Source organism: Panicum hallii, chromosome 2 (genome assembly GCF_002211085.1).
Source record: "Panicum hallii strain FIL2 chromosome 2, PHallii_v3.1, whole genome shotgun sequence".
Lineage (NCBI taxonomy): Eukaryota > Viridiplantae > Streptophyta > Magnoliopsida > Poales > Poaceae > Panicum > Panicum hallii.
In genome coordinates this window covers 44,496,609-44,522,106 of record NC_038043.1, presented here as the reverse complement: position 1 = coordinate 44,522,106, position 25,498 = coordinate 44,496,609, and the positions used below count along the sequence as shown (strand labels likewise).

General features: G+C 48.5%; 6 protein-coding genes across 7 annotated transcripts; 2 read left to right on the top strand and 4 right to left on the bottom strand.

Annotated features, from left to right (window-relative positions):
• Positions 1-1,755: 1,755 nt before the first annotated feature.
• On the top strand, positions 1,756-4,684 carry LOC112882329. Its single transcript, XM_025947360.1, has 2 exons — positions 1,756-1,946; positions 3,597-4,684. The coding sequence occupies exon 2, from the start codon at positions 3,598-3,600 to the stop codon at positions 4,315-4,317; it is 720 nt and encodes a 239-aa protein (XP_025803145.1). The 5' UTR covers positions 1,756-1,946; position 3,597; the 3' UTR covers positions 4,318-4,684.
• Positions 4,685-6,118: 1,434 nt separating this feature from the next.
• On the bottom strand, positions 6,119-7,896 carry LOC112883596 (STOREKEEPER protein-like). The gene has a single exon (XM_025948923.1). It carries the CDS (start codon positions 7,731-7,733, stop codon positions 6,399-6,401), a length of 1,335 nt encoding a protein of 444 aa, XP_025804708.1. The 5' UTR covers positions 7,734-7,896; the 3' UTR covers positions 6,119-6,398.
• A 1,064-nt stretch (positions 7,897-8,960) lies between these two features.
• Positions 8,961-13,236, bottom strand: LOC112881838 (protein disulfide isomerase-like 2-3). The gene is made up of 9 exons (XM_025946723.1): positions 13,031-13,236; positions 12,774-12,932; positions 11,723-11,836; positions 11,109-11,290; positions 10,740-10,839; positions 10,204-10,380; positions 9,972-10,117; positions 9,427-9,573; positions 8,961-9,349 (listed from the first exon to the last, which is right to left on the bottom strand). Exons 1-9 carry the CDS (start codon positions 13,148-13,150, stop codon positions 9,175-9,177), a joined length of 1,320 nt encoding a protein of 439 aa, XP_025802508.1. The 5' UTR covers positions 13,151-13,236; the 3' UTR covers positions 8,961-9,174.
• Positions 13,237-14,052: 816 nt separating this feature from the next.
• Positions 14,053-15,923, bottom strand: LOC112881839 (1-aminocyclopropane-1-carboxylate oxidase 1-like). The gene is made up of 2 exons (XM_025946724.1): positions 15,512-15,923; positions 14,053-15,384 (listed from the first exon to the last, which is right to left on the bottom strand). The coding sequence occupies exons 1-2, from the start codon at positions 15,623-15,625 to the stop codon at positions 14,518-14,520; spliced, it is 981 nt and encodes a 326-aa protein (XP_025802509.1). The 5' UTR covers positions 15,626-15,923; the 3' UTR covers positions 14,053-14,517.
• A 4,685-nt stretch (positions 15,924-20,608) lies between these two features.
• Positions 20,609-22,137, top strand: LOC112883521 (1-aminocyclopropane-1-carboxylate oxidase 1). The gene is made up of 2 exons (XM_025948822.1): positions 20,609-20,857; positions 21,005-22,137. Exons 1-2 carry the CDS (start codon positions 20,744-20,746, stop codon positions 21,866-21,868), a joined length of 978 nt encoding a protein of 325 aa, XP_025804607.1. The 5' UTR covers positions 20,609-20,743; the 3' UTR covers positions 21,869-22,137.
• A 1,606-nt stretch (positions 22,138-23,743) lies between these two features.
• On the bottom strand, positions 23,744-25,498 carry LOC112882729 (protein HVA22-like). Of its 2 annotated transcripts, XM_025947855.1 has the most exons (5): positions 25,329-25,498; positions 25,188-25,214; positions 24,986-25,108; positions 24,169-24,355; positions 23,744-24,047 (listed from the first exon to the last, which is right to left on the bottom strand). In XM_025947855.1, exons 1-5 carry the CDS (start codon positions 25,373-25,375, stop codon positions 24,027-24,029), a joined length of 405 nt encoding a protein of 134 aa, XP_025803640.1. In that variant the 5' UTR covers positions 25,376-25,498; the 3' UTR covers positions 23,744-24,026. The 2 variants fall into 2 exon arrangements, with proteins under 2 accessions (XP_025803640.1, XP_025803641.1); XM_025947856.1 differs by having other exon boundaries at positions 24,986-25,214; positions 25,372-25,475.

The following is a 25,498-nucleotide window of genomic DNA, read 5'->3' as shown; positions in this document are numbered from 1 at the left end:
TGGGGCAGACGATCCCAAATCCCCAAGTAAGCATTCTTGGCTACCAAGATGATGTTTTCATATCACACTCGCACCCCGCTTATCTCACGGTTATACTCTGTTTGTCCCAAAATAAGTGAGTTTTTGGTAAATTTAAGATTAGTTACTCATGATAGTTGTAATTGAAAGTCGTGTTGTCTGTGCGGCTCTCGAGATCCCAAATTTTCAAGTGCATACAGTGGAACCAGAAAATATCGTCAATTTGATCACTGATTTGGCACCAGGGGCGACGCTACCTTGTCCTTCCCCGGTGCACATGCACCATGGTGGAAAAAAAAATCCTAGTACTGAACTGAATTTTACCATGTAAACTACATTAATTTTCTTCTATGCAATGGGGAGTACATCAGGGTCCATTGTATCCTGGCTTCGCCCCTGACTGGCACCATGCACGTGTCTGCACTTGTTTTGGAACATAGGGGGTAAATAATTTGGTTTGGCGAAGCACACACGTTGGTTAATTGTTGGCACTATTATGTGAACCTATTGGGTGCAGTCAACCTGTCATATTTTTACGCTTCAGTCACCGCACCAAGAGGTGGTTTCCGCAATATAATTTCCTAGCCTCTTGATTTAAATGAGGGCCTGCTCTCTTCAGTTTCAGTTTGGACTTAAAAATATATTCAGGCGGATCAGAACTCCTCATCTGCCAAGTTTTCAAGCTGGCATCAGAGATTCCTTGTAAGAAATGAGCCCTTTTCCTTCACAGATATTTAGTCATGAAAGAAATCATTATTTGACACGGTTCGAGGCTGCGAGCCTTCGACCTATGAGAAATAAAATTCTCCAAAATATATGAGTATTTGGGTTCAAGAAAATGCACAATTGTCTCACTCTCACATAGCAACTTGAACTTTTAATTTAATTACTAGCTCCCCATGACTTGCACAATTCATTAGGGACAACCATACAAAAGTTTGAGGGGCTGTGTATGTTCAAGGTGCTGAGGAAGTAAAAGTAAATTGCCGTGAATTTAGAGTCGTGACATGCAAATTTGCCAAATGAATTGTTGCAACTAGTAAAAAAGTTCAAAATCGGATATCTGCATTGACAGTGGGTGCGTACAGAGGTAGAAAGTGCGTGCCTCTTTTCACATGGCCATGTTTGAAAGTGAATATGCGTCTATGAGTGCCTTTGGAACAAGGACATGGTTCCGTACAGTTGAAGTTTATTCATTTGCATCCTTTTTATTTGAGACGTGACTATAGATGAGAGTAGGTACTAATGATGTTTTTGCCGATTAATTATGCGCGATGCCATTTTAGTCCATTTCTCTTTCCTCAATTATATGACACGCCATTTTAGTTTATTTGAGTAAATTTCTTTGTTCTGAAAGGTATTTAGGTAAATTTCCGATCGACTCGGTGACTCTAAAATAAGAACTTCATCCCTAGATGTGACCGGCATTTCTCCGAGTACATATCCACGTGCAAGGGTCCCACATGCAGTGACCGTTCGTACATATTCGAAACGTGAAAACACGCCCGCCGGGCACGATCTGAGAAAGTGAGAAGACAACGCTGGGGCGGCCACTTTCTTTCATGGAAAAAGTGTGGCCTCCCGCGCAAGGCCAATCACAGCCGTAGGAAATGGATTGGGCGGACCGATTCACTCGGGGAACTAGGCCTTGGGCCGCGCTAGGTTTTCCCCGGCCCACCGGCCCGCCCACGTCGCTGCGGCCACCACCCACCCACCCGCCCACCCCACGCCATAGCCGGCGACTTGACAGGCGACGGCTTCTCTCAAAACGCAACCGCGCCGCGCGCCCCAGAGCAGACTCGCTCGGATCAGGGCCTCTCCCCTCTCAGCGGGCGACGCCGCCGCCACCGTTTCGCCCATCCTTCCCTCCCTCCCGGTCGTCGCCGCCGCCAAGCAGCCGCCGGTGCTTGCCTATTGGAAGCAGCAAGGTACCCGCGCGATTCCCTTTCGAATCTCTGTAGCTTTAACTCGGGTTCTTGCGTCTTCTTGCAATCTTGCTCCGCCTGCTCTTCGTTTACCTACAAAAGGTGCTTGCTTTCTTGCGGTTCTTTGGTCCTTGTGGACGATGTTGCTTCCATTTGGTGATTGAATTAAGTGATCTGGTGGCCGGCCCTTGTTCTTGACGCCGCCGAACCGATCGATTCGGCTGGAAGAACAACTGCGTTTAGCGTTTCTTGGATACGACTGCTTGTTGTAATTTCTCAAGCTTAGGTTTTGGAAGAAGGCTTTCCCTCCCATTACAATAGTGTGCCAAGATTTGCTGCCGAGATGTTTCCTGTAGTGATAATGTTTTAGATCATTATCGATAATGTGAGGAATTCTAGATATTGTGTTTTAAAGAACATATATGGCTATCTATTGACATCGCAGGACTTGGGAGGTGGGTTCTTTATTTTTCTTGTTCGGTGTTACTGCTGGACTGCTGGTGCTGATATTATGTAGACTTTATTGCTAAATCTATGTCACTGGAATAATGCTGAAGAAGCTTCTCTGGATTTTCGTACGATTTTCAACTTGTTATGTATACATTCTTAAATTTGAGTAGACGTCCAGTAGAATGATCAATTTTGCTGCTATGATAATCATAATGTATTAATGTCTACACCATGCTTGGTTTCCTGTTCTAATAACATTGTACACCATGCTTGGTTAGTGTAAAGAAAATTTTAAGAATTTCAGAAACAATATTTTTCATGGACCCATATGCCTGTGTGTTGGGACATCGGGGCTGATGAAGTGATGAATTTCTCTTATGTGTCACTGCTGATGAAGTGATGAATGATACATATATCTATTTAGGCTTCATGTAAAATCCATGTTTCTGCAATCATGCTGAAGTTCTTTCAACTTTCATACCATTTTGAGTTAGCCTCTACTTTCCTACAAGAGACAGGACATTTCAGTAGAGATCCAACATTAGGCACATTCACTCATGTGGTAAGGATGTGATGGAACTACTCCGTGCACTAAATTTGCTCTGTTTGAAATGCCATTTTTTTCCAGTAGCAACAATAAATATCCAAGTTGTCTATTTTTCTGGGTTTGCTAGGATTAGGAAAATCAAAGATTACATTTGGCAATGTGTGCGGTGAAAATAATTATGTATATCTGGTATAAACATGTCAAATAAGAGTACATCTGATATTATCGTACTGGAACTTGTACTGAACCAAATCAAGAGGTTCAAAACTTGGCAGTTACAGTGTCCATTGAGTTTGTGATCAAAACATGCTGTAATTCAATTAAAACATATTATTTGTGAAAGAGGTAGTACCAATGTTCAACTTCTATCCTATGCTTATATAGAATAATAATCAGGATAAAAAAAACTAAATGTGAAAAGTCTCTGTTTGATTTATTATTGAGCTATGCTTCTCGATTGTTGACCAAGGGATAGGTCTCTAATCCATTTATTAAGAGGTCAGAACAATTACAAAAAAAATGTCCTTGACTGCTTGTGCTTACAATCATACTGTCAGTCAGGTTCATTTGGTTTTTGCTTGTAGTATGGACAATGTGAATTTTCTTTCGATAGGCTTCATGACATCTTACTTGATATCACATCTTACATTTTTCAGGATGACCAAGTACATGAGGAACAAGAGAAGTTCATCTCAGCTCAGATCATCACATAATCAGAAACCCAGCAGTCATTGCATCTTCAAGAGGGTCGCCAGCCAGGAGCTGGCATTTACAACAACAGAGAAATGTGCATGGGCAGAAGCAACCTGTCCAGTATGCATGGAGTTCCCACACAATGCTGTTCTTCTACTCTGTTCGTCTCATGACAATGGCTGCCGTCCATATGTCTGTGCCTCCAACATAGAGCTCTCAAATTGTCTTGATCAGCTTGTAGAGTCATGCAGAAAAGAAAGCTCCGAGGACCCAGATGCAATAGAGCTTGCATGTCCCCTTTGCCGTGGTGAGGTTAAGGGATATACATTAGTTGAACCTGCTCGGAAGAAGCTGAATCACAAGAGGAGGAGCTGCATGCAAGATGGCTGTTCATACATGGGCACATACAGAGAGCTCTGCGAGCATGTAAAAAAGAAGCACCCTTCTGCAAATCCACGGGCTGTGGACCCCTTACATGCCTTCAGATGGAAGCGGCTTCTGTTTCGAAGTTCATTGCAAGATATGATCTGTTCAACAACTTCACCATTGCTGCGAAGGCTATTTTCTGCTATGCTGCAACTTGACGAGCTTATGGCATCTTATTGGGGTGAAGGTGGTGACCGTCGTGGTGCTACAAGCGATAGTTCACTGCGAAGTGCTAGTGCAGAGTCTACTGATCCGTGATGTCTGGACCTGTCTCTGTGTTGATACTGCAGGGAACCTTACATGAATCCCTGACTTGATCCCCTGTAGATTCAAATTTCTGACCTAACAAAGCAATGCTGGTCTTCGTCTGTTCTCAGGGAATGTCCGGTCCTCATCTTGAGAAGAAACATACTGTTAACCTTTGATTGATTTAATTCAAAAGCACTGATATTGTGCTGGTTGAATGGTGTGGGGCTCTTGTTCATACTTCGTTTTAGCCTCTAGTGTGTCATGTGATGCATTGCTCCTGTGCATCCCTCCCCATTGTATGATAAAACTGTTTCTTCTGAAATACAGTGTGTTCTCGTTCAGAAATAGAAATGCACGATTTGATGGCCGTTGGATCTCTTGCCTTTTCTGCATTTATTGATTATATAAGTAGTTATTTTCACCAGGCAGACGTTGGGTATGAATTGAGTGTTCAACGTGGAAGGTCTGTAGCTTCACACTGTCAGAAAGCTACATGGTTATCTTCCTGTAAACGTTGAAATTTGGAGCTTGAATTATCTGATTCCAAGTTCGAACCACATCTCACCACGATGCGTCCATCAGCGAGCTATCTGTGGCACCGGCTGATGGGCACATTGGAGGGAAGACCTTGGGTGTCACAGCCGCTGACTTGGTCTGGCTGCTTCTCCTTGGAGTCTCTTGAAATCATGGGAATGAACAGAGGACCTCATAGCGGACAATCACATTTCACATCGTAAATATCGCATCAAAATTCAAACACTCTTTCTTTCAAAAAAAAAAATCCAAACACTCATAGGTAGCCATGGTCAGTACGGGGTCCTGTTCAGAGGGACGCGTTGATCGAGGACACAAGAGCAGCTTTGCTTAACTCTGTTTTCGGTTGGCCCAAAATCAGAAGATGTACGAAACACAATTTACAATCCTCGGCGTGACAGCACTCAGCAACCCACATATTCGGGCGACAGAATTTGTGGACAGCATCAAGAAAGGCCAGGATACAAACTTACAAAGCCGTCAAACGACGAACATCACTCCATTGTTGGACTCACCGGAATCTCGATCGGAGTTGGTCAAGTGTCAGATTTTCCTCGACTTGTTTGCCACCATAAAAGATGCTTATTTGGCAGCATATGCGTCAGCAAACTTTACAACGTATGGACCAAAATAAACAGTGACGTTAAACTGAAGAATAAGAGCACGTTCAAGGTATACAATGATAATGACTCACATCATGATCACCAGAATATGAAAGGAAATATTAGCTTGAAAGCAAGAGGAAACAAAATATAGCCCGACTCTCGCGATTATGAAAAGAAGATGCAGGCAGAATAAGCCAACAAGAACACATTAGTCATAACCAATGGCCATGGACCTCAGTATAATCGAGTCATATTTACTGAGGCGCGTTGGCACACAGATATATAGAAATAAAAATCTATAAAACCAAGATGCAAGTCCAGACTACACTTAGAGTTATCGTAATCAGGATGGTTTTTGGTAAAGGATTTACATGCTTTCTTCATAAAAAGAAACTATTCTGTCCTAGAACATAAGCTCATCAAATTTGATAGAGCTTCACCCTGGTTTTAGACTCACCACAAAACCATCTAAAATTAATCCTCCTAATGCAACAAAAACAGTTTGTTGGACTTTCTCCAAGGGATAACAAGATCAAAACATTCCCAATGTGAAAAACAACCTGATTCCAATAGGTCCTGAATCATGACACTGAAGCCTAAACACCAAGCATGATGGTCCAAGATCACCATAAAAAGAGCAAGGTAGAAAAAACATTCATAATGAAAGCACATCAAAACCGAAGTACCAAACTTAGGTAAATATAGAAATTGTATACCATATAACCGTAAGTTAGCACCTAAGCGACACAAAATACAATGATCCACCAAGAACAAGAAGAACACCATTGCTCCTTGCTCTACACCTAGATTCTCACTGAGCCAAGTGCACCTTGACCACAAAAGTTAAGTAATTCAGCCACAGAAACTCTATCTAGAAACAAAAGAAGACACTGATTGCTCCTTTTAACATTGCACTACTCACCCACCGAAAGATCACCCATAACTCCTTAGTCAACCCTCAAGTGCATCAAGCACCATCTTCACTGTCTCCTTCATCAGTTCCATCCTACGCAGCTGGTGTCTGATCTCTGTCAACCTGAACTTCCGCAGCTTTTCCTCCATCCCACGAGCTTTGGGGCCTTCAATCAACTCAAAGGCCTTCTTGAATGCCACCCCATTCGGGTGCTCCTTCGACAGATCCTCAACGGTCTCCCAAAGGTATGGATATGCATCCTTCCCCTTCTCAAAATCAAATTTCCCCCTGCTATTGGCATTCACAGCCCCAAACCCAGTCACGTTTCCATTCGCCATAGGGATTGGCTTCAACCTCCTGTTCTTGCGGGCACGTTCATCCCCTTCACTCTCCACATCCTCATCGCTCTCTCCAATCTCGAGTTCCTCTTCACTCTCACCACCACCACCAACACCAGCAATCTCATACCCATCACCCGCAGCATTTCCTCCAGCAGCACTAGTAGTTGGCCCCCAAACCCTCTTGCCAAGCTCATAGACACTACGGTCATGCGGGGTGGGAAAGTCTGGGTCCCGCCCGTTCTTGGCACGGGATGCAAGTAGGTTGTACTTCTGCTTGAGACGCCGTACCTTGTCACTGACCTGCGTGGGGGTCACCTGAACGCTAAGCTCGCTCTGGATGAGGCCTTGGAGCTTAGCAATGTCATGCATGGAGCCGGGGAGAACGCCACGCCTGGCCCGGTACGCCGCCAGGCCGCGCAGGATGACGAGCTCGTCGGCGAGGCTCCAGAGCCGCGACGGCCTCTTGAGGTGCTCCACTGAGGACGGGACGGCGACGCTGCGGGGGCGCTTGGGGCGCGGCTCCGCGAAGGAGGGGACCGTGGAGCGGCGCGGCGGGTCCATGGGGCGCGAGCTGAGGGGCTTGATGGCGGCGGCCTCCCCGCGGGACTGGCGCTGGGGCGGGAGCGGCGAGGCGTTGCCGTCGGCGTCGCCGGCTGCGGGGTCGGCGTCGGAGGCCGCGCCGTCAGACTCGGAGGCGGCGTCCGGGGAGCGGGAGCGGGAGCGCGAGCGCGGCATGGGGCTCCTGGGCTTGCGCGACGGCGACGCCGCGGCGCCCGCCTTCCGGAGCGCGGGGCGGTGGTCCGCGTCGGAGTCGTAGGCGGCCCCGGAGTCGGATCCGGCCGCGAAGGAGTCCTCCGCCACCAAGGTGGGCGCGGCGGCGGACGACTTAGGGTTAGGGTTGGGCGGCGGCGGCGTCTTGGACGGCGACGGGGAGGACGGGTGGTGCAGGGGCGCGTCCGCCTCAGCGTCGGAGGCCTCGGACGCGGACCCCGACGGCGCCGCGGCGGGCGCGGCCGGGCGCTTCGGCGCCATGGGGGCGGGCGGCGGGCGGGGGAGCGGGGCCTCGGCTCGGGGTGGTTCGGCGGCTGCGGCGGCGGCTTCCTCTTCCTTCGCCCCCCTTCTCGCGCTGGTGTGAATCGCGATGCTCTCCCTGCTGTGGGCCGGGCGACTCTTGTGTTGGTTGGGTCCTACCTGCTGTACTGGCGATTTTTTTACAGGCGGGCGGGGCGACGCCGCGTGGGGTTCGGTTTCGGTGAGGTGGTGAGCCGCCGCCGAGCCGGGTTCTTCTTCGTTCCGTGCGGCGCAGTCTGGTCTGGTGCTGCCCGCCTGGCCCACCGGCCGTTGGTTGGATGGATCCTCTGTCATCTTGCCCGGCGTACGAGCGAGATCAGTGGGTTGATGCCAATCATCGCATGAGCCCATCACCATTTGGTGTCAGCTTCCATGATTTTCCTCCTTTCCATGGATCTTTTCTGGCTAGATATTTGTCTCTTGGTGAAGCTGCAGTTTGTGTGCTTGTACCAACTACCACTACGGGCTTCTGTGGTCCGAGTCTTGGGCTCTTCCGCTCTTGGCTGTAGTAGAGTTCAGACTTCAGAGCAGGAAGGACTGCAGAACGCACGAGCAGCTCCCCAGTTTTTACAAACTGGTCGCTTTCCAGCAACCGATCGAGTCGCCAGTGGCAAGATGATTGCTAGCCCAGTGAGTCTAGGGAGAACAGTACAATTGGCAGGGACGTCGCAATTACCGAGCCTTCCAATGATAATGTTGCGTTTGTCATCTGATGCGGTGCTCCAGCAAAAGGCATCGGAAAGTAGTAACTGCGACCCGCTTCTTTCAAGTTTCAACGTGCCTTTGGAGAAGAGAGGCGTGGCTCGTCCTTTTCAAGTGAAACACTAGCGCCTACGGTTCCGATACCGATATTATCCAAGTGCTTTGCTCTACTATATGTATGAGCTTATCTACGGCTGTCCTAAGTCAATGTTTTTAAGTAAATTGACTAACAGTATCAAAAAGAATATATATTACCTTAAGAAAAGATGTATTATAAAACTAGTATTCATAATGAATCGCAATATTGAATCCTACGTTATCAATGTATATAAAGCTGTAGATATTGATGGCTTGATCTAAGACAAACCCTATGATCCTTGTACGCGGCATCAGAGGAAGCACTCCAGTCCGTGCATCAATCCAATGGGAGCATCAGCGTATGCAGGCATGTTCTCAGCGGAAAGCGTTCGTCGGGGCAAGCATCCGTCTGCAGCACAACTGACTTTATTTCAGGGACAAAAAGGCGTGCCTATCACATCAGTTCTCTTTAATTTAAAACCATTCTAGCATCCAAAAACTGAAAATAAGCACCCTAAAATTGTGCCGTTCACCGGAAACAAGTAAAAACATCAGAGCTCCTCAGATTTACAGCCTGGCTAATCGGCACGCTCATGACAGATCAGTTACAAAATCATCAGAATCACAACTCATCATTTACTGGGGAGCTATCGCCCATGAGCTCGTCAAGGGAGAATTCATCCTCTACAATTTCCTCTCCATCCTTGCCGTCCCATGGCTCCGATGGTACTACTGTCGGGGCACCATTAAGAGGAAGATTTCCCTTTCCACCGCGCCCTGCTTCCTTCACAAACTCGCTGCACAAGATGACTTCTTGTTAATCGTTTGGCCAATGAACATAAAACAACCAAAGCTATAAGCCCAAGGAGCTTACATGATTTCATCGCGCTGGAAGGCACTACGGAGTGGAGCGTATGCGCCTTTCTTCACATTGAGAGCAACCATGGCGGGATAGCCATAGCCACCAACTCCAACCTGGTTCTCGAGATCAGGTTGCTTGGTAGCAGCTGTCCAGACAAAACTGCAAGGCAAAAAGTATCCCGGCTCAGGATGTGTAGTTCAAGGGGTGGGAAAGGAGTTTTCATCAAGACGTAAAGGATTGTATCAAACGGTTTTATCGGGGCCAACTCAACATAGAATATTCATCATTGCAGAGTCAGCGTGCACAGTATATTGTTGGATATAGCAACTTATTAATTTTGTTCACGCAAGGTTACTCATTATCTTGTTTCAAATCTATATTTTAGCATTTCAAGTACACGGCTGTTACTGTTGAATGCCAATACTAATGTTCGCTTTTGCTAAGGTGCTAATGAAAATACTGTATTGATTAAACTGTTGGCCTTTTCACCTTCTTTCAAAGTGATGAACGAAAGACACATTTTGGTAAAGTCTGTAATTAGTTCAGCTGACACTTGCCTGTATGGACTCTTTTTGAACTTCTCAGCAACAGAAAGCAGGAGCTCAAGGTACTTGTTTCTTCCTTCTGCCTTTGAATCAAGGATGTCTGGAAGGAATGATACAAAGCAAATGGCAGCAGAAGCGCACTTCTCCTCCATGACATCCTACAGAAGCCAAGCACTCGCATCAAACATCAAAGGTAGACCAACGGTTACCAGAAATTGTCAGTATCATGAAGATTTGGTCCTACCGGGCCAGTCAACTCAGAAACTTCAGCTGGACCAGAGTTGGCTTCCAACTGCTCCAATGCAAAGGACTCAATGGCAGATGCAACTCTAGCCCCTTGGTACGGGAATGGGCTTTCCTTATCAGCACCAAATACCAAAATAGTTGGGAAGCCTTCAACCTTGTACTTGCTCATCAAGGACTGCAAAATACGAGAAATTGAATAATAGTGAATTAGTGATACATGACAAAGTAGTGTATAAGGATATTAGGTTTCCATGCATGCATCCATGTTTTCCAAGGTGAAATTTCAACTTTCTAAACTGTATTCATAAAATGCCTCAACTCTTGCCAATATGCATTTAGATGTAACCAGCTTGGGAATGCATTGAAAGTTCTGATGAGATTGATGAGTATGGGCAATACAAGAATGATGCAATCTATGCTATTGGCAGAGATTACTTTTACAAAAAGCTAAAAAGTAGGGGTAAGATATGCATACAGAATAAAATATCATTAACAAAAGAAGCCAATAAGCTGACAGAACAAACAAAGACACACCTTTTCAGCATCACAATCAACATGCCCAAACTTCACTTGGCCATTCAACTTCTTCGCAGCCTTTTTCCATTCAGGTGCCAATTTCTTGCAGTGCCCACACCTGAAAAAATGTACGCGTCAAACTTCTTAAGCGCCCACAATTACTAAACAATATCATAGAACATAATTAGTAAGTGACTAACATGCAAGACAATCAAGAAAAATGACCCTAGAACACTTATTAAGAGATTACGAAAATTGTACACAACTTTATTCGACCTTTTTTCCCTTCTCTTCTACTAGATAAATAATCAGATCCCAGATGGTAGTAAAGGATGTATAATCACCCAAGTTACAGGATGAACATTATGTGTACAATAAGCTCCATACCATGGTGCAAAGAATTCCACAATCCAAAGGTCCTTGCTTTTGATGACAAGTTCATCAAAATTACGTGAATTTAGTTCAACTGATGCACTTGGTTCATTTTTCTCACTTGAACCTCCAGATGCCTTGCCACTTGACCCTGATGATGCCTTACCATTCAATCTATCTCTAAGAAGGGCCTTGACCTGTGAATACAGAACACACTCAGAATATGAATAATGAATTTGGATCCCTCAATGCCTACTAGAAAAGAACTTCATACTTTAAGGCACTGGTTAGGATAGTCATGTGTTTAAATAAAAAAGACTTAAACAGCACAATAAAAAACGCACAAAATTTTTTCAGCCATTAGAAAGATAACTGCTGTTTTTGTAGTACAATGAGATCCCAAAGTCATTTATGTTAGCACACAGCAGACTCCTCTTGAACTACTGAATCTAAATGGTTTGCAAAAAATAAATGTAAGAGGTTTGCAGTTTTGCACAGGAAAAAGGAACAGAAAAAACATAACTCATGCCTAGTAACTTAGTAGTATACAATAAAAGTGACTGAAATATATCCTGCAAACAAATAAAAGGAAAAATATGGCCATCTATGTATGATCCAATGCAACAAACCTGAGACAGAGCAAATTCTACAATTGGCTTTACATCTCTTGCTCCTTGATAATCAACTGGAGGTTTACCAGGGACAAACACCTTTATAGTTGGAAATCCCCTGATTCCATATTCCTTCAAAAAAGATGCATCACAGATCAGCAAATATTTAAATAAATTGATAGCATTCCATGCATAGATCTATACGCGATAATAAAATGGTCAGATCAAAATTTGCGGTTGTCAATTTGGCATTACTAGTCCAGATAACTATTTAGACAAGTGAAACAGAAGTATTATAAGCCTATATAAAGCCAATAAGGTGTCATCTAGGGTTATTTTACCAAAATTATTTCAATCATATTATTTAACCCCAATTTTGTATCGGCTTCTTTGATTTCTCATAGTGAGAGTGCTTATTGCATCTGATAATTGATTCCTGGGGCTATTTCATCTTACAGGTGTGTTAAGGGACACATTAGCAATAAATTTCTATCAAAATGTACACTGAAGATTCTAGAGATAAAATTCTTAAGTATACTGTACCATTCTTCAGCAGAATTCTGAAGCATTGCAGGAAATTTACTGTAAAGTAAGACTGGTTGTTTGATTAATACAAAAGGAACCAGGGGGCTTCCTCTGGCTCTCAAAATAACTTGCTGTGCAGAACTGCCATATCCCACCCAGGAGTAGTTTCCAATTTAAACAGTTCCGTATGCACAGAATATCAGTATGAATTCTAGCTTATCTGCTTTTACACGGCGTCTAAGAGAAAGTAGGTACCAGTAAATTTACCAATCTTGAGCCACCAATATGTGCGACACTGCACTGCTAAGGATCGCAGCAAATGAACAAAAACCATCCCGGGTTTAACATTTGAATATCAAATCAAACTGGTATCGGTATGTTGCATGCATCAGTAAGCAACTATCACCTAATAAGACAAAACGACAATACAAAATCGCAACAACTGATGCCGAGATCACTCCGCTGCGCCAGCAGATCAGATCAACACACACAAGCGTGGGCGAATCATAAGGAAACGATAAGGTCACACAGGAGGCACGCTCACCTGCGCGAGAGACTGGTGCGCATCGGCGTCGAGGGCGGCAACTGTCGCAACGCCCTTGAGCACGCCGGCGGCCTTCTCCCATGCGGGAGCCAGCTGCTTGCAGTGCCCGCACCACGGCGCGAAGAACTCAACCAGCACCACCCCGTTCGAGTTCAGCACCTGCAGCCAAATCAAAAACGGATCACACCTGTCAGAGATTAAAACCAAATGGAGGCGCCGATCTGGTGGCGGAGGGGGCAGCGGGAGGCGAGCCGGACCTTGGATTTGAAGTTGTTGGGGTTGAGCTGGAGGACGGGGGAGCCCGCGGAGTAGAGCGCGGCGGCCGGGGAGGCGGCCGCGGCGACGAGGAGGAGCGCCGCGAGGACGGCGGGACGCATGGCGGAGCGTCGAAGCTTCTGGAAGCGGGGCAGCGGGGAGGAGACCGTAGCGATCGGCCCCGTCGTGGGTGCTGGGATTTAAGCCTGCTGCCCTGCTTCCTCACGAGAAGAAGGACGCGTGTGCCGACCAATAGATGCCCTCCACGTCTGATGCTTGCCCACGTTGGAGTGGCTCTGCTACCTTGGCGCGAGGGCATTGGTGCGAGGGTGCGGAGCTGGTGGACTTGGAGCACACAGCGGGCATGTTTGCCGTTTTCGCTAGGACCCACCGTTCAGGGACTAGATAATAAACGCCGTTGTCTGGGCTTTCTTCGCAAAATGTGGCCCGAAAGGCTTTTTCAGGGAATGGGCTGGATTGGGCCAACAGCTAACTTCTTACCACAGATATCAGCATTGTCAGCCCAGCGATCCTTCCGGTCCACCAAAAAATCGGGCAGTCTGATCCCAAATCATGAAGTTTGTAGCAGAGAGATCACTGTTCTGCAGATGTCATTGACAGTAAACGGACCCGGTAAAATGAACCAGTCGGTACCTATTACTAATGACGGATTGTGTGATAACCCATCCGTTCTTCAAAGATTGCAATTTTAGTTTTATCCTAAGTTAAACTTTCTTAAATTTGATCAAAATTATAGAGAACAAGATTAACATTTGTAACATCTAATAGTTATACTATGAAAATATACGTAATTATGAATCTAATGATATGTATTTCATGTCATAAATATTAATATTCTTCTTTGTAAATTTGGTTAAACCTAGAATGGTTTGACTTAGGATAAAATTAGAATTGCGCAATTTAGGGGAGGGATAGAGTAAGTTAATGGAATAGTGAAAATAATGAAGAAAGTTACTGTACGTACGGCCGTGCTACAAGCTCGTTCTCGACGGAACGGGTCATATCTTCGAAAATACAATAAGATAAATTTCTGTCCTGTAACTTGAGAACACAAGCAGAACCGCACCAGGGGGCTCGCTAGAACGGGCATTTACGGGCGCAACTACAACACATGCTGGTCGAGAACAGAGAGCAACAGCGATCAAACGACACAGCGAGGATGCCGAACACATCGTACCTTAGTAAATTCTTTATATCTATAGCAATAGAGAATTTTAGTATCCAAGGGTCTCTCTATTGGATATCTAAATATAAATCTTCTCTATTTCGATTTTTTCGCTAGCCAAAGATAGAAAGCGAGAATTACTTTCTAGACTACGCACTCTAAATAATAATTTAGAGAGTAGATTTTAGAAATACTTTTAAAAGATACTCTGAACCTGTCTGGCCCATTTATTCAGCACATTCCAATCTGCTCCCGACACGTACGACTCCGGCTCTGGAGCAAGATGCACGCCCTGCCCGGTCGTTACGCGATGGCGATGCCGCGGTTGGAGCCCCCGGTCTCCATGGACTTGAAGGCCTCGAACCGCGGCTCCTTGGCCTCGAACTTGTGCCGCACGTACAGCTTCATGTAGTCCTCGAACACGAACCTGGGGTACGCCGCGGCCGCCTCCTCGGCCTTCACCAGCGCCGGCGCCGGGAAGATGACGGCGTCGCCGCCCGGGTTGTAGAAGGACGCGATGGACATCCTGTTCCCGTCGGACTGCGCCACCACCCGGTGCACCACGCTCTTGTACGTGCCGTTGGTGATCACCTCCAGCTGGTCGCCCAGGTTCACCACGATGGAGTGGCGCGTGGGCGGCACGTCCACCCACGCGCCGTCCTTGAGCAGCTGGAGCCCGCCTACGCGGTCGTCCTGGAACAGCAGGATGATGCCGCCGGCGTCGGTGTGCGCGCGCAGGCCGCTCACGAGGTCCGGGCGCGGGCACGGCGGGTAGCTGCTGACCTTGGTGGCGAAGGTCGGGGCGCCCTTGCTGGGCCCGCGGAACGCGCGCGCGAGGTACCCGCGCTCCAGGCCGAGGTTCTCGCACAGCAGGTCCAGCAGCCGCTCCGCCAGCGCCTCCAGCTCGCCGGCGAACCGCCTCATCGCGCGGCGGTACCCGTCGTCGAGGTCGGGGATCTCGGCGAGGTTGGACTCCGGGAGGTGGCGGACGAAGAAGGTGCTTTCCCAGTCCAGGTTCTCCGCCTTGACGCCGCGCGCGCCGCCGCCGCCGTCCTGGAGCGCCTTGCTCGCGAACTCGAGGAACCGCTGCTCGCGCACCCGCTTGTAGTGGCCCTTGGTCAGCCGCTCCACCTCGTCCATCAGCTCCGTCGAGATGCCGTGGTTCAGGATCTGCACCGCAGTAACAGAAGAGAAACATTAGGCATGCATCGACGCAAAAGACTAATCGTCTTCTTGTGGCAAGTTTCTCCGTTCAGACTTGTGCATTGGTTTTGTTAATTTGTTGGTGCCTACCCACCTGAAAGAAGCCCCAGTTCTCACACGCATCGCGCAGCATGTCCATCGCCGCCGGCCTCTCCTCCCCGGCGAGCAGCCCCATGTCGATGATCGGGAAAGATGAAGCCGGTGCCATTTCCAGCTCCCAAAACAACTCCGATCTTCCCCAAGCAACGACGACTATCTGGCTACTTCTCGTTTCCCGTGTCTATGGCTAGCGCTCTACGCAAGGCCGCAATGCTCTGCTGTGAGGAAAACGGGGTCGTCAAGGGTGCAATTTATGGACTCCAAGCCCGTAACTCTAACACAATATACGTACTCTATAAAACGAGCCCGTAACTGTAACCGAACGAATCTAAGCTTGAAAGGTGATCCAGTGGTTAAACGCCGGATGTCAGGATCGATGGAGAGAGTTGGAGACCGCTCCATGTGGATCCATGCCGGATCACGGACGGGTCTCGGCACTCGGGAATTATTCGTCCCCGGCCGGCCCCCACCGCAGCCGCGGTACGCGTCTTGGAGAATCCGTGGGCGGCAGATGACCATTGCCCCGGAGGCCCCTCTCGCCACCGGCTGCCGGCTGCGCCAGGAAGCCGCATCCGCGGTCTCACTGAAAGCTCCATCTCGGGAGGGTGGGGGAGGAGGAGAGGGGGTGCGTGGTGGCCGTAACACTCGTCTCTAGTCAGTCAAACGCGTATGCGCCGGCTGAGCTGGCCATGCCAAGCGGGGAAAGGATCGTGGTGCAGGTGTAGCCGTAACATGGAAGCTCTTTGTCGGCTTGGCGCAAATGAGCGCACACATGTCCCCTGCGTGTCTGTTGCAGGTAGTACTGCCGGCTTACTCCTACCAGCAGTCTCGCGCAGCAGACGCACGTGTCCAGGTCAGCTTGCTAGCAGTCTGGTCCTACGAATTTTGACCGGGTGCAATACCCCCACACCCGACATCCCATGGTCTCTACTCAATACCACCCGCAATGACTTCAGTTTCTGATTTGCACGCGTTCCCAGATACTGATCGGACGCCCACAGCGTAACGTAAGCCACGCCACGCCATGGGCACCGCCGCTGCAGAGCGATGCACCGTGACCCGCACAGGTCTCGGTTGCTACAGCGATTCAGCGTCGGACGGAGACGCGAGACCTGCTTGGCCTCCATCCCGTGGCTGCTCCACTCTAGGTTCCCTTCCTGCATGTGCGCCTGTTATTCCTGCTGTCGACCGGGCGTGCGGCGAGCGGGTTTGCCACGGCGAAGTCCCGCCAGGCGCTCCCACAAGGCCCGTTCGCTCGTCGTACAGCCGCTCGTTCTGCTCGTCGGGCGTCCCCGCCCGCCGCGGGCGGCGCCAGGCGCCAGCAGACCGGCAACGTGGAGGGTGGGCGCGGCAGCGCGCCGCGGGAGCCAGCCAGCGGGGCAGAGCACGTCGCGCGCGCGTGGATGGCCCCGTGCCCGCCCGGTCCATATGCATGCCGTGCCAAAAGCAGCCAGCCAGTGCGCCAAGCCCATGCCGGCGCGGAGCGATGGCTGCGATGCTGCAGGGGCCGTCACGTACGCACGCTCCCATGTGCTGGCCCAGAGGCGCCCGGCCCGTCGACCGACGACGTGGAGGGTTTAAGGCGCGGCCGCGACATGGCCGGACGACGACGCGAGCGGCGGCGTGATGATTGCTCCGACCAACCGCCGCTCGGCGATCAGAGCCCAAGCTGTTGACGCCTCCTGGGCTAGCCGGGTGGCCACGATGCCGCAGCTTTTTGACTCGTTCAACCTGGTGAGTGGTGACGGTACGGCTCGTCCGGCCGGCCGGCGACCGCACAGGCGTGGTCGGTCGCGGACCGGGACGGAGCGCGACAAACATTCATTCCCGCGTCCCTAATCGCGCGTGGAGCACCCCTGCAAGTTCACGTGCCATGGTCCACACCTTCTTCACCGGGATGGGCGTGCAATGAAATGCACCCGCCCCGCGCTTGCGCTCGCGGCTCGCCATCGGTCACTAGCGGCTGCCAGCTAAAGAGATGTTTTCCGGGACCGCAGGCCTCAGCGGCCTGATAGATGGCCGCAGATTACCTCGGAGCACGACTCGGTTCGCCGTCAGTTTGCCGCCTGGCTACTCTCAGGAAAGCTTTCTCTTGTTCAGACTTCGCATTCAGAGTTACTACTCTGAACTCTGAAGGCTGCGGCCACGATCCTAGCATGTGTTGTATATCCTATGCACAGTGTCAGCTTCAGGTGTTCTGCCTGGACGAGCTCGGAGTTCCCGTTCAGACTTCAGACACCGTCGACGAACTTCCATATGCCCTCTTCAAGAACTTCTGGAACTTCTCTTTAACCGAAACGATACCGGCACAGCATATACTATGACCTCTGTAGTGGAATGATCTGAATAGTTCCGTGGCCACCGTCCATCTGATGACCTCAGTGTGGCTGGGGCTAGGCTACTGGCAAAGCACTCCTAGAAAGCTCTACTGCAAAGCTTGCGCCGCGTTACGTGTCAATAACAATGAAGCCATTTCCAAGCTGGCTGCAGCTTCTCTTTTCCTCCCCTCCTGGTCATACTTTAGTCATGTGTTGTGTGGTGCCTGGGACAGCACCCCGCTGATGTTTTCACGGCCGACATGCAATGGTTCCAGGCCCGACCTGGACACTGGAGTAGTGGACACTGATGCTGCACCAGCCACCTGAGGGGCTACTCCCCTAGCCGTGTTTGGCTGTGCTGGTTTCCAGAACCTTCCAAAATCCTCAGTCTGATGGGTAATACAACGGCTTCAGTCGCAGCGCTGGACATGTTTACGGGGAGGATTGTAGGCCTCAAGCTTTGCCTGCTAGAGGCCGGGTCCAACTTGCTCCTTTAACTAAAGCACAAAAGGCATGCTTTAATTCCAGATAAGATGGTTGGTGCTTAAGCAACTTCTCGACGATGGGAAGGATTTCTTTTTTTTTTTGTAAGGTCTTCTTCCTCGCCGCAACTTTGCCTTGGACGGCTCAAGTTTTACCTACTTTAGGCCCCGTTTGGTGTCGAGGCGCTGCATCAAGGTTTCGTTGCTGAAATTGCTTTCCAAAGTTGCTCAAACTAGCTTGACGTACTGCCTTTCTTTTAATCTAGGGTGCAAGCGGAGATGTTAATGCGATACAATACGAGACGCTTGTGTTAGTAACAAAAGCTGTATATATATGCAACATGATTTATCTAAGCACAATTTGATTTTTAAAAGTATATTTCAAACCATTTTTGTATATCAGGTTATAAATACACCTGCTTGGCACAGTTCAGCATTTTTAGAGAAGTGACCTCTTAACCTATTACTAAACAAGTAGATTAATTCCAACCGACTGCATAGGGAAACAAAGCGTATATAGCTTAAAATGTTCTTAAATGGTTAAACCATAATTTCAAGGGGTTTAAGCTAAACTGTTAAACGTGCTACTGCCTTTTTCAATATGAAAGACCCCGTTACAGAAAACTATAAACTTTGAAAGGCAAAGTACAACAAAAGTTGATGCTGAAATGCTTGCTAAATATAGCTACCCAATATTCCTCTCTTTCACTTTGAAAAAGTCAATCATCTTCAATTTTGTCGAGTAAGACAAGGAGCTACTTGTTCAAATTCGAACAAAATGGTCACCACAAAGTTACAGGTTGCCGACATCGCCACAACATCTCAGCTGCCTTTGTCGCCTTAATGCACCATTCCATCACCGCTTACCACACATAAGCTCGGTCTGATCTACTCTCCTTTTTTGCTAGCCTTTTCCACTATTGTAAAAGACGAATGTTGGATGTCGATAGAAACCTAATAAGAAGGTCCAAGAAATTAAGCTAGAACACAAACTCTCGCGTTAACTTGTCCATCACTAACCCTAACAAAGTGACAAGAGCTATGTAGTGTGTGTGACATGAGTAAAAATGTCGGCCAATTCCAGCTTTAATTTTACCACTGCAAGGTCTCTAGATCATAAGTACTTGTTTGGCCTTCTATATGTAGGGTTGAGAAATGGTTGTATGCAGGGTGAGTAAGGGTATGTTTATCGGTATGTTACAACTTACAAACCACATCATTTTACTGAACTTCTTGTTTAGCTACCGAAGTGCCGTGTAGTATATTTTATATGAGGAATAAATAATGGTTTGCTGCAAGTGCGCCAACGCTTAGAACAAAAGTTGTGCCTACGGCAAATGGAGCGTGCATATGCAAATTAAGAAGGTATATGGACTTATGGAGCGCCAAAAGTTGGGCAGCAAGTGAACACTAGTCTCGGTCTCTCGGAAGGTCAAATTCATGAACTCAGTTGTGACAAAGCGTGCTTTTCATGAAGTATTTAAAATTCTGGCCTAAGTTTTAAACTGTATTCACTTTTTTTGTGAGATGACGATCACCCAATACATAATGCCGGCATACATCAAAGCATTTGCATAAGAGTCATTCACTAACAATATGATTATATTACTTTGCAGAGAAAAGTCCAATATGCACCCTTGAATTATCACAAAAGTCTGATTTTCAACATTCACCTGTAAAACCGGATAACGAGGGCTATCCAACTATCAAAACTGAATAAGTTTGGCCCTTTGATTAGTTTCAAGAGTGATTTTATATTTTTTTAAAATAAAAGATTGTGATATCTGTAATCTTCGATCTGGTCTGCGTGGCCTCATCTCAACTCCTCCAGGTGCCAATGCCAAGGCAATCTCGCGCGTCCAATCTTTGCCGCGTAGACAAATTGTGACATCGTGGGCCATACCTCGCCATATGGCTTGCCATCCCCAACTAGGCCACGGAAGCACGTCGCGTCCGATCCCCATCCGGCCACCGCCGACGGCCGCCCTGCCCCGCCGCTCGCGCGCGGAGCATCCGAGCTGGAGCGCCGGTGCTAAGCACGGTGGGGGCAAAGAGCATTCCGTGCATTCATGCTCGAGGGCCCCGGGATGACACGGGACAACACGCGCCGGCCACATGGGGGGTGGGCGCCCACCGGCCAATGCGTCCAGTGTCCGGTGTCCGTCTGCACAACCACCGGTGTAACTCTGCCGCCTAACTGTGGGCCTTACAAGGGAGCGGCCGGTAAGGTCCTCCACTCCGCTTGAAAGCTTGGGCTTGGCCGCCGAGCCTATAAATTGCGACCGACCCCGGCCACTTCCACTCACTGCAATCCGGAGTTGAGCACTGAACACGTACAAGGAAGAAACAGTAGCCGGAGAGCGAGCTCCTTGCTAGCTAGTCCAGTAGTCCCGCGAGGATTGACAAGAGAAAGAGAGAGTAACGAACATGGCGCCGGCATTGTCGTTCCCGGTCATCGACATGGGTCTGCTCGGTGGGGAGGAGAGGCCGGCGGCGATGGAGCTGCTGCGTGACGCATGCGAGAACTGGGGCTTCTTCGAGGTGGATATATGATGATGCAAGGATCTGTAATAATTTCAACATCAAAAAAGCACATGGCAAATAATTAGGCTACAGGATAGAAATCTTCCTCTCGCTGATTTGTAATAAATGTTCTCTGTTTCCTTTTTGTGTTCTCTTGTGGTGCAGATTCTGAACCATGGCATTTCGACGGAGCTGATGGACGAGGTGGAGAAGCTGACCAAGGACCACTACAAGCGGGTGCGCGAGCAGCGGTTCCTCGAGTTCGCGAGCAAGGCGCTCGAGGACGGCGGCGACGACGCGCGCGGCGTCAAGGCGGAGAACCTGGACTGGGAGAGCACCTTCTTCGTCCGGCACCTCCCGGAGTCCAACCTCGCCGAGCTCCCCGACCTCGACGACGGGTACCGGCGCGTGATGAAGCGGTTCGCCGGCGAGCTAGAGGCGCTGGCGGAGCGGCTGCTGGACCTGCTGTGCGAGAACCTCGGGCTGGAGAAGGGCTACCTCGCGCGGGCCTTCCGCGGGCCCCGGGGCGTCCCCACCTTCGGCACCAAGGTGAGCAGCTACCCGCCGTGCCCGCGCCCGGACCTCGTGAGCGGCCTGCGCGCGCACACCGACGCCGGCGGCATCATCCTGCTGTTCCAGGACGACCGCGTCGGCGGGCTCCAGCTGCTCAAGGACGGCGAGTGGGTGGACGTGCCGCCCATGCGCCACTCCATCGTGGTGAACCTGGGCGACCAGCTGGAGGTGATCACCAACGGCAGGTACAAGAGCGTGATGCACCGGGTGGTGGCGCAGCCCGACGGGAACCGGATGTCCATCGCGTCCTTCTACAACCCGGGCGGCGACGCCGTCATCTTCCCGGCGGCGGCGCTGGTGAAGGCCGAGGAGGCCGCGGAGGCGTACCCCAAGTTCGTGTTCGAGGACTACATGAAGCTGTACATGCGGCACAAGTTCGAGGCCAAGGAGCCACGCTTCGAGGCCTTCAAGTCCATGGAGACCGAGAGCTCCAACCGCAGCATCGCCATCGCGTAAAAGTTGGGCCACGGCCAGGCACCTAGCTCTGGTACTGTTCAAGATGTAAGCACGCATGGGCAGCTTTACCTGAATAAAGTCACGTAGGGTCTCTAGTTTGTACTTATGTCGTGCTGCTGCTGCACGATCTACCATTTATGTATGTGTCGACTGCCCCCTCCTGGCGCTGTTAGCCTGCTAGGTAGTCATGTGTCGTGCAGTCCGTGATGTAATATGTTTGTATTACCGAGTGAGTATAGCATTTCATGTTTGTGTTCTCCCTCCCGAAACTACGAGCCCATGCCAAAATGAACCTACTGTACAAAACAGTACCTAGAATTCTCTCACCAATTGAAAACATCAAAAGACGTGTCATATTACAGTAATCTTATTATTAATCAGAGGCTACTTTTAGAGGTCCCACGATAATTGTAAGACGATACATGTTACGAAATAATTAACTGAATAAAAAGTCAAAATATTGGATGTTTAATTTGGTGGATTATTCTAAATTTCTAATCACCATTGCAAATTAGTGCATTACCTCATTTGCCGTCATGCCTAGGATTTAGGATTTAGAGGTGAATGATGCACAAATGGACATATATCACGACAAGACATCCAATCTTTCCCGATAGTTGTGGTAGATAATAATTATCTAAATATACTAGTGGACCGTTGGCCATTTGTAAAGAAACTGGTGTGAAAAGATTATATTCTTATTGTGTAATGACTATGTTTTCTTATTGTATTAAATTTAGTATACAGCACCAAAATCATGTTCCATCCCACCCGTATTTCTATATTTATTTTGCATGTTTCTGTATTTGTGGGGCAATATGGAAAAAAGACGAGAAACGGATGGAGGTGTATCCAGCCCGTTCTTGCGGGATCATGTTTCCATTCTGGAAAATCCTTTTTGGTTCCTGTATTTGTGAAATCCAGAAAAGGTCCCAGCATCAATTGGCCCACCCCGCAGTCTAGCCCTAGGAAACATTGAACCTCATCATATTTTCCAACAACAGTGTGTAGTGTTGTATCTATATTCGGTGAACGATGATGAGGAGAATGTATCCTTCTGGTTCCCTTCCGTTTTCATAAACCCATATACCCCGCTTCCATTTCCGGCTATCCCATTTCAACTACTGAAGCATACATGATCTAATGAACAAAAAATTTTACTACAACTAAAGAATATAATTATTATCTCAACATAAAAATTTCACTATAATTGGACCACTGAAACTGTATATATGAATTAATTATAAAAAAGTATATATATCTAAAAGTACAACAAAAATTTTTACTAAATTGTATCATATCATATGTTCACTGCATAGATATACTCATGTAGAATCCAATAAAATTGAATTTTTTTATTTTTATTTTTTGTAATTTACTATTATTTTTTAAAGATGCAGCCAAAATAACGCATAAAAGAAAAAGAGAAAAACTACCAAGAGAAACCAGTCAGGCAGGTCATGTGTCCGGTATTGCGAGTCCGAGAAGTCCACGCGGGCGATTTTAGTTTATCCGAGAAGTCCACGCGAACAATTTTATTGTCCAGGGAGAAAACGCGAATTGGTTCTAAAATTTAAAGTTCATGAGGTAAAAAGAACTTTTCGTGGCCCTCCTAATGTTCCTTGTTGATGGAAATCACGGCCCAAGCCTGCGCGATGCATTGATTGGGTTGGTCAGGTTTATTTATGGACATTTCGAGTAGGGGCCGTTAGGTTAGGAGGCCCATGATCGGCAAGAAGGGTGTGGATCAATGGATCGACCGCTCAGCCTGCTCCCTGTACAATTCGGGGTGTCAGGCGCTGCGTGAATGATCTGCTGTGCAAGCATTACATGGAAAATGCTTTGTCGGACCTTTCAAAAAAATGCTTTGTCTGAAGTATCTCTGCAGTTTAATTTGAGATGCACAGCAATGCAATTTCCGTTCAGATTTATTCGTGACAAACAGGGGGACTCCCCCCGCTGAACAATCAGGACCATCGGAATTAGCTTGAGCACGAACTGATGGATGCAATGTCCTCGTGTTCTCGCGATGTTGTTACAGCACAAGCAAACGGTTTGCTGCAAACCGTTCGCTCCTCTGCACGGCAAGACGGAACCACTCCGTCCGGTCAGGTTACTTCTCCGATGAACGACGTATATGTCCGTCGGATTGGGCTCCTCAGTGCACGCCATGCTCAGCCTGCGCGTTCGGGAAACAAGTGAGAGAGGGGAGCTTATCAGCCGGCGCCCGCCTGAGCGAACGAAGCAATCCGCAAAAGAGATAGGCTTCCTTGGCGCGCGCGAGCAAGCACACATCATACCTTGAGGTTGAGGACGTGCGGCTCGTGGTCGGCGCCGTGGCCGTGGCCGTGGCGATCGTGCAGCCTCACCCCGTGCCTCCGCAGCTGCTCCCTGACGAGCTTGTCGTAGATGAAGGAGGCGCCCCTGAACTGCGGCAGCACCAGCCACGCCACCAACAGCAGCTTCGCCTCGTACCACAGCGGTATCCTGCCAAGGAAGGGAGCGATCATTCGCATTCTTACTAGTATGTTCGATTAGGATGGTGAACAGACACTGCACATCTTATTTACCGTTTCGATCCAAGAGGGTATTTGAATCCAAGTTCTAATATAGATCCCAAAGTGCTAAAATTTAGCACTAGTTTGTTTAAATAGAAGTGCTAATAGGGTGGGCTAAAATTTAATCAAGGATCAAAATTTTTGATAATATATGCTAAAGTTTAGCAGCCTAACGTTAAGCGTGCCATATTTTGTTAGGCATCTGTTTGTTTCTCAGCTAACTGTAGGCACGCCGCAATAGTTAGGCAGCCAAGTACCCTTTCGCCACACAAAAAAACGCCTAAGCTTAGGCGGTCAAAATGAGCGCCACACTCCCACGCATTGCCTAACTGTAGGTGTGGCAGCCATCCAAACTGCTACCACACTTTTTTTCCAAATGCCTACCTTTAGGCGTGGTCATGAACCAAACACGTACCTGAATTTAGCTACTTTAGGCGTGCCACAGCTTAGGCAACATACTAAGCTTAGGCTAGGCGAGTGAAGTGACCAACCAAACAGCCCTATAGTTACATCGTTGAATTGCAGGCAAGCAAACACTGCAGATTAAGGGAGAAGTTACCAGTAGAGGACGTTCTCGGCCGCCATTTCGAAGAGGGTGATGAAGGAGTAGATTATCCAGTAGGCCAGCCACTGCTCGTCGTCCAGCTTGCACGTGCTCTCCATCGCGCAGATTGACGCGTACCTGATGATCCACATTAACATCTTGCACTCGTATATCAGTTACACCATTGTTAAAAAAAAAAAGAAATTGTTTCACTTACAGAGGGTAAATTAGAGTGAGAGTCGGCCTGCACACAAACGAAGAGGACGAATCATACACCCATCAGCCATGGCGTAGTCACTCGTCGCAAACTAAAGATCGTTTACAAAGGTGAGCAATGGAGAACGAGAGAGGATTTTACCCCGCGAGAGCGTGGAGGTGGGTGACGAGCGCCCACGTCTTACCCATCTTCCTGTTCCGAAGAACGCACTCGCGCGCCGATGAAACTTGATCGGAACGCGTGGGGATTTCTTCTGGCGGAGAGAAGGATCGATAGGCGACGGGATAGCTAGGGCCGGGAGGCGAGAAAAG

Coding starts and splice junctions, on each gene's coding strand:
- LOC112883521 (XM_025948822.1), top strand. CDS start 20,744: ATGGCGCCGGCATTGTCGTTCCCGGTCATCGACATGGGTCTGCTCGGT. Junction 20,858..21,004: donor AGAACTGGGGCTTCTTCGAG/GTGGATATATGA, acceptor CTTGTGGTGCAG/ATTCTGAACCATGGCATTTC.
- LOC112882729 (XM_025947855.1), bottom strand. CDS start 25,375: ATGGGTAAGACGTGGGCGCTCGTCACCCACCTCCACGCTCTCGCGGG. Junction 25,215..25,328: donor CACCTCCACGCTCTCGCGGG/GTAAAATCCTCT, acceptor GTTTGTGTGCAG/GCCGACTCTCACTCTAATTT. Junction 24,048..24,168: donor CGCACGTCCTCAACCTCAAG/GTATGATGTGTG, acceptor CCGAACGCGCAG/GCTGAGCATGGCGTGCACTG.
- LOC112882329 (XM_025947360.1), top strand. CDS start 3,598: ATGACCAAGTACATGAGGAACAAGAGAAGTTCATCTCAGCTCAGATCA.
- LOC112881838 (XM_025946723.1), bottom strand. CDS start 13,150: ATGCGTCCCGCCGTCCTCGCGGCGCTCCTCCTCGTCGCCGCGGCCGCC. Junction 11,291..11,722: donor TAGAATTTGCTCTGTCTCAG/GTTTGTTGCATT, acceptor CTGTATTCACAG/GTCAAGGCCCTTCTTAGAGA. Junction 10,118..10,203: donor TTTCTGAGTTGACTGGCCCG/GTAGGACCAAAT, acceptor TGGCTTCTGTAG/GATGTCATGGAGGAGAAGTG.
- LOC112883596 (XM_025948923.1), bottom strand. CDS start 7,733: ATGGCGCCGAAGCGCCCGGCCGCGCCCGCCGCGGCGCCGTCGGGGTCC.
- LOC112881839 (XM_025946724.1), bottom strand. CDS start 15,625: ATGGCACCGGCTTCATCTTTCCCGATCATCGACATGGGGCTGCTCGCC. Junction 15,385..15,511: donor AGAACTGGGGCTTCTTTCAG/GTGGGTAGGCAC, acceptor ACTGCGGTGCAG/ATCCTGAACCACGGCATCTC.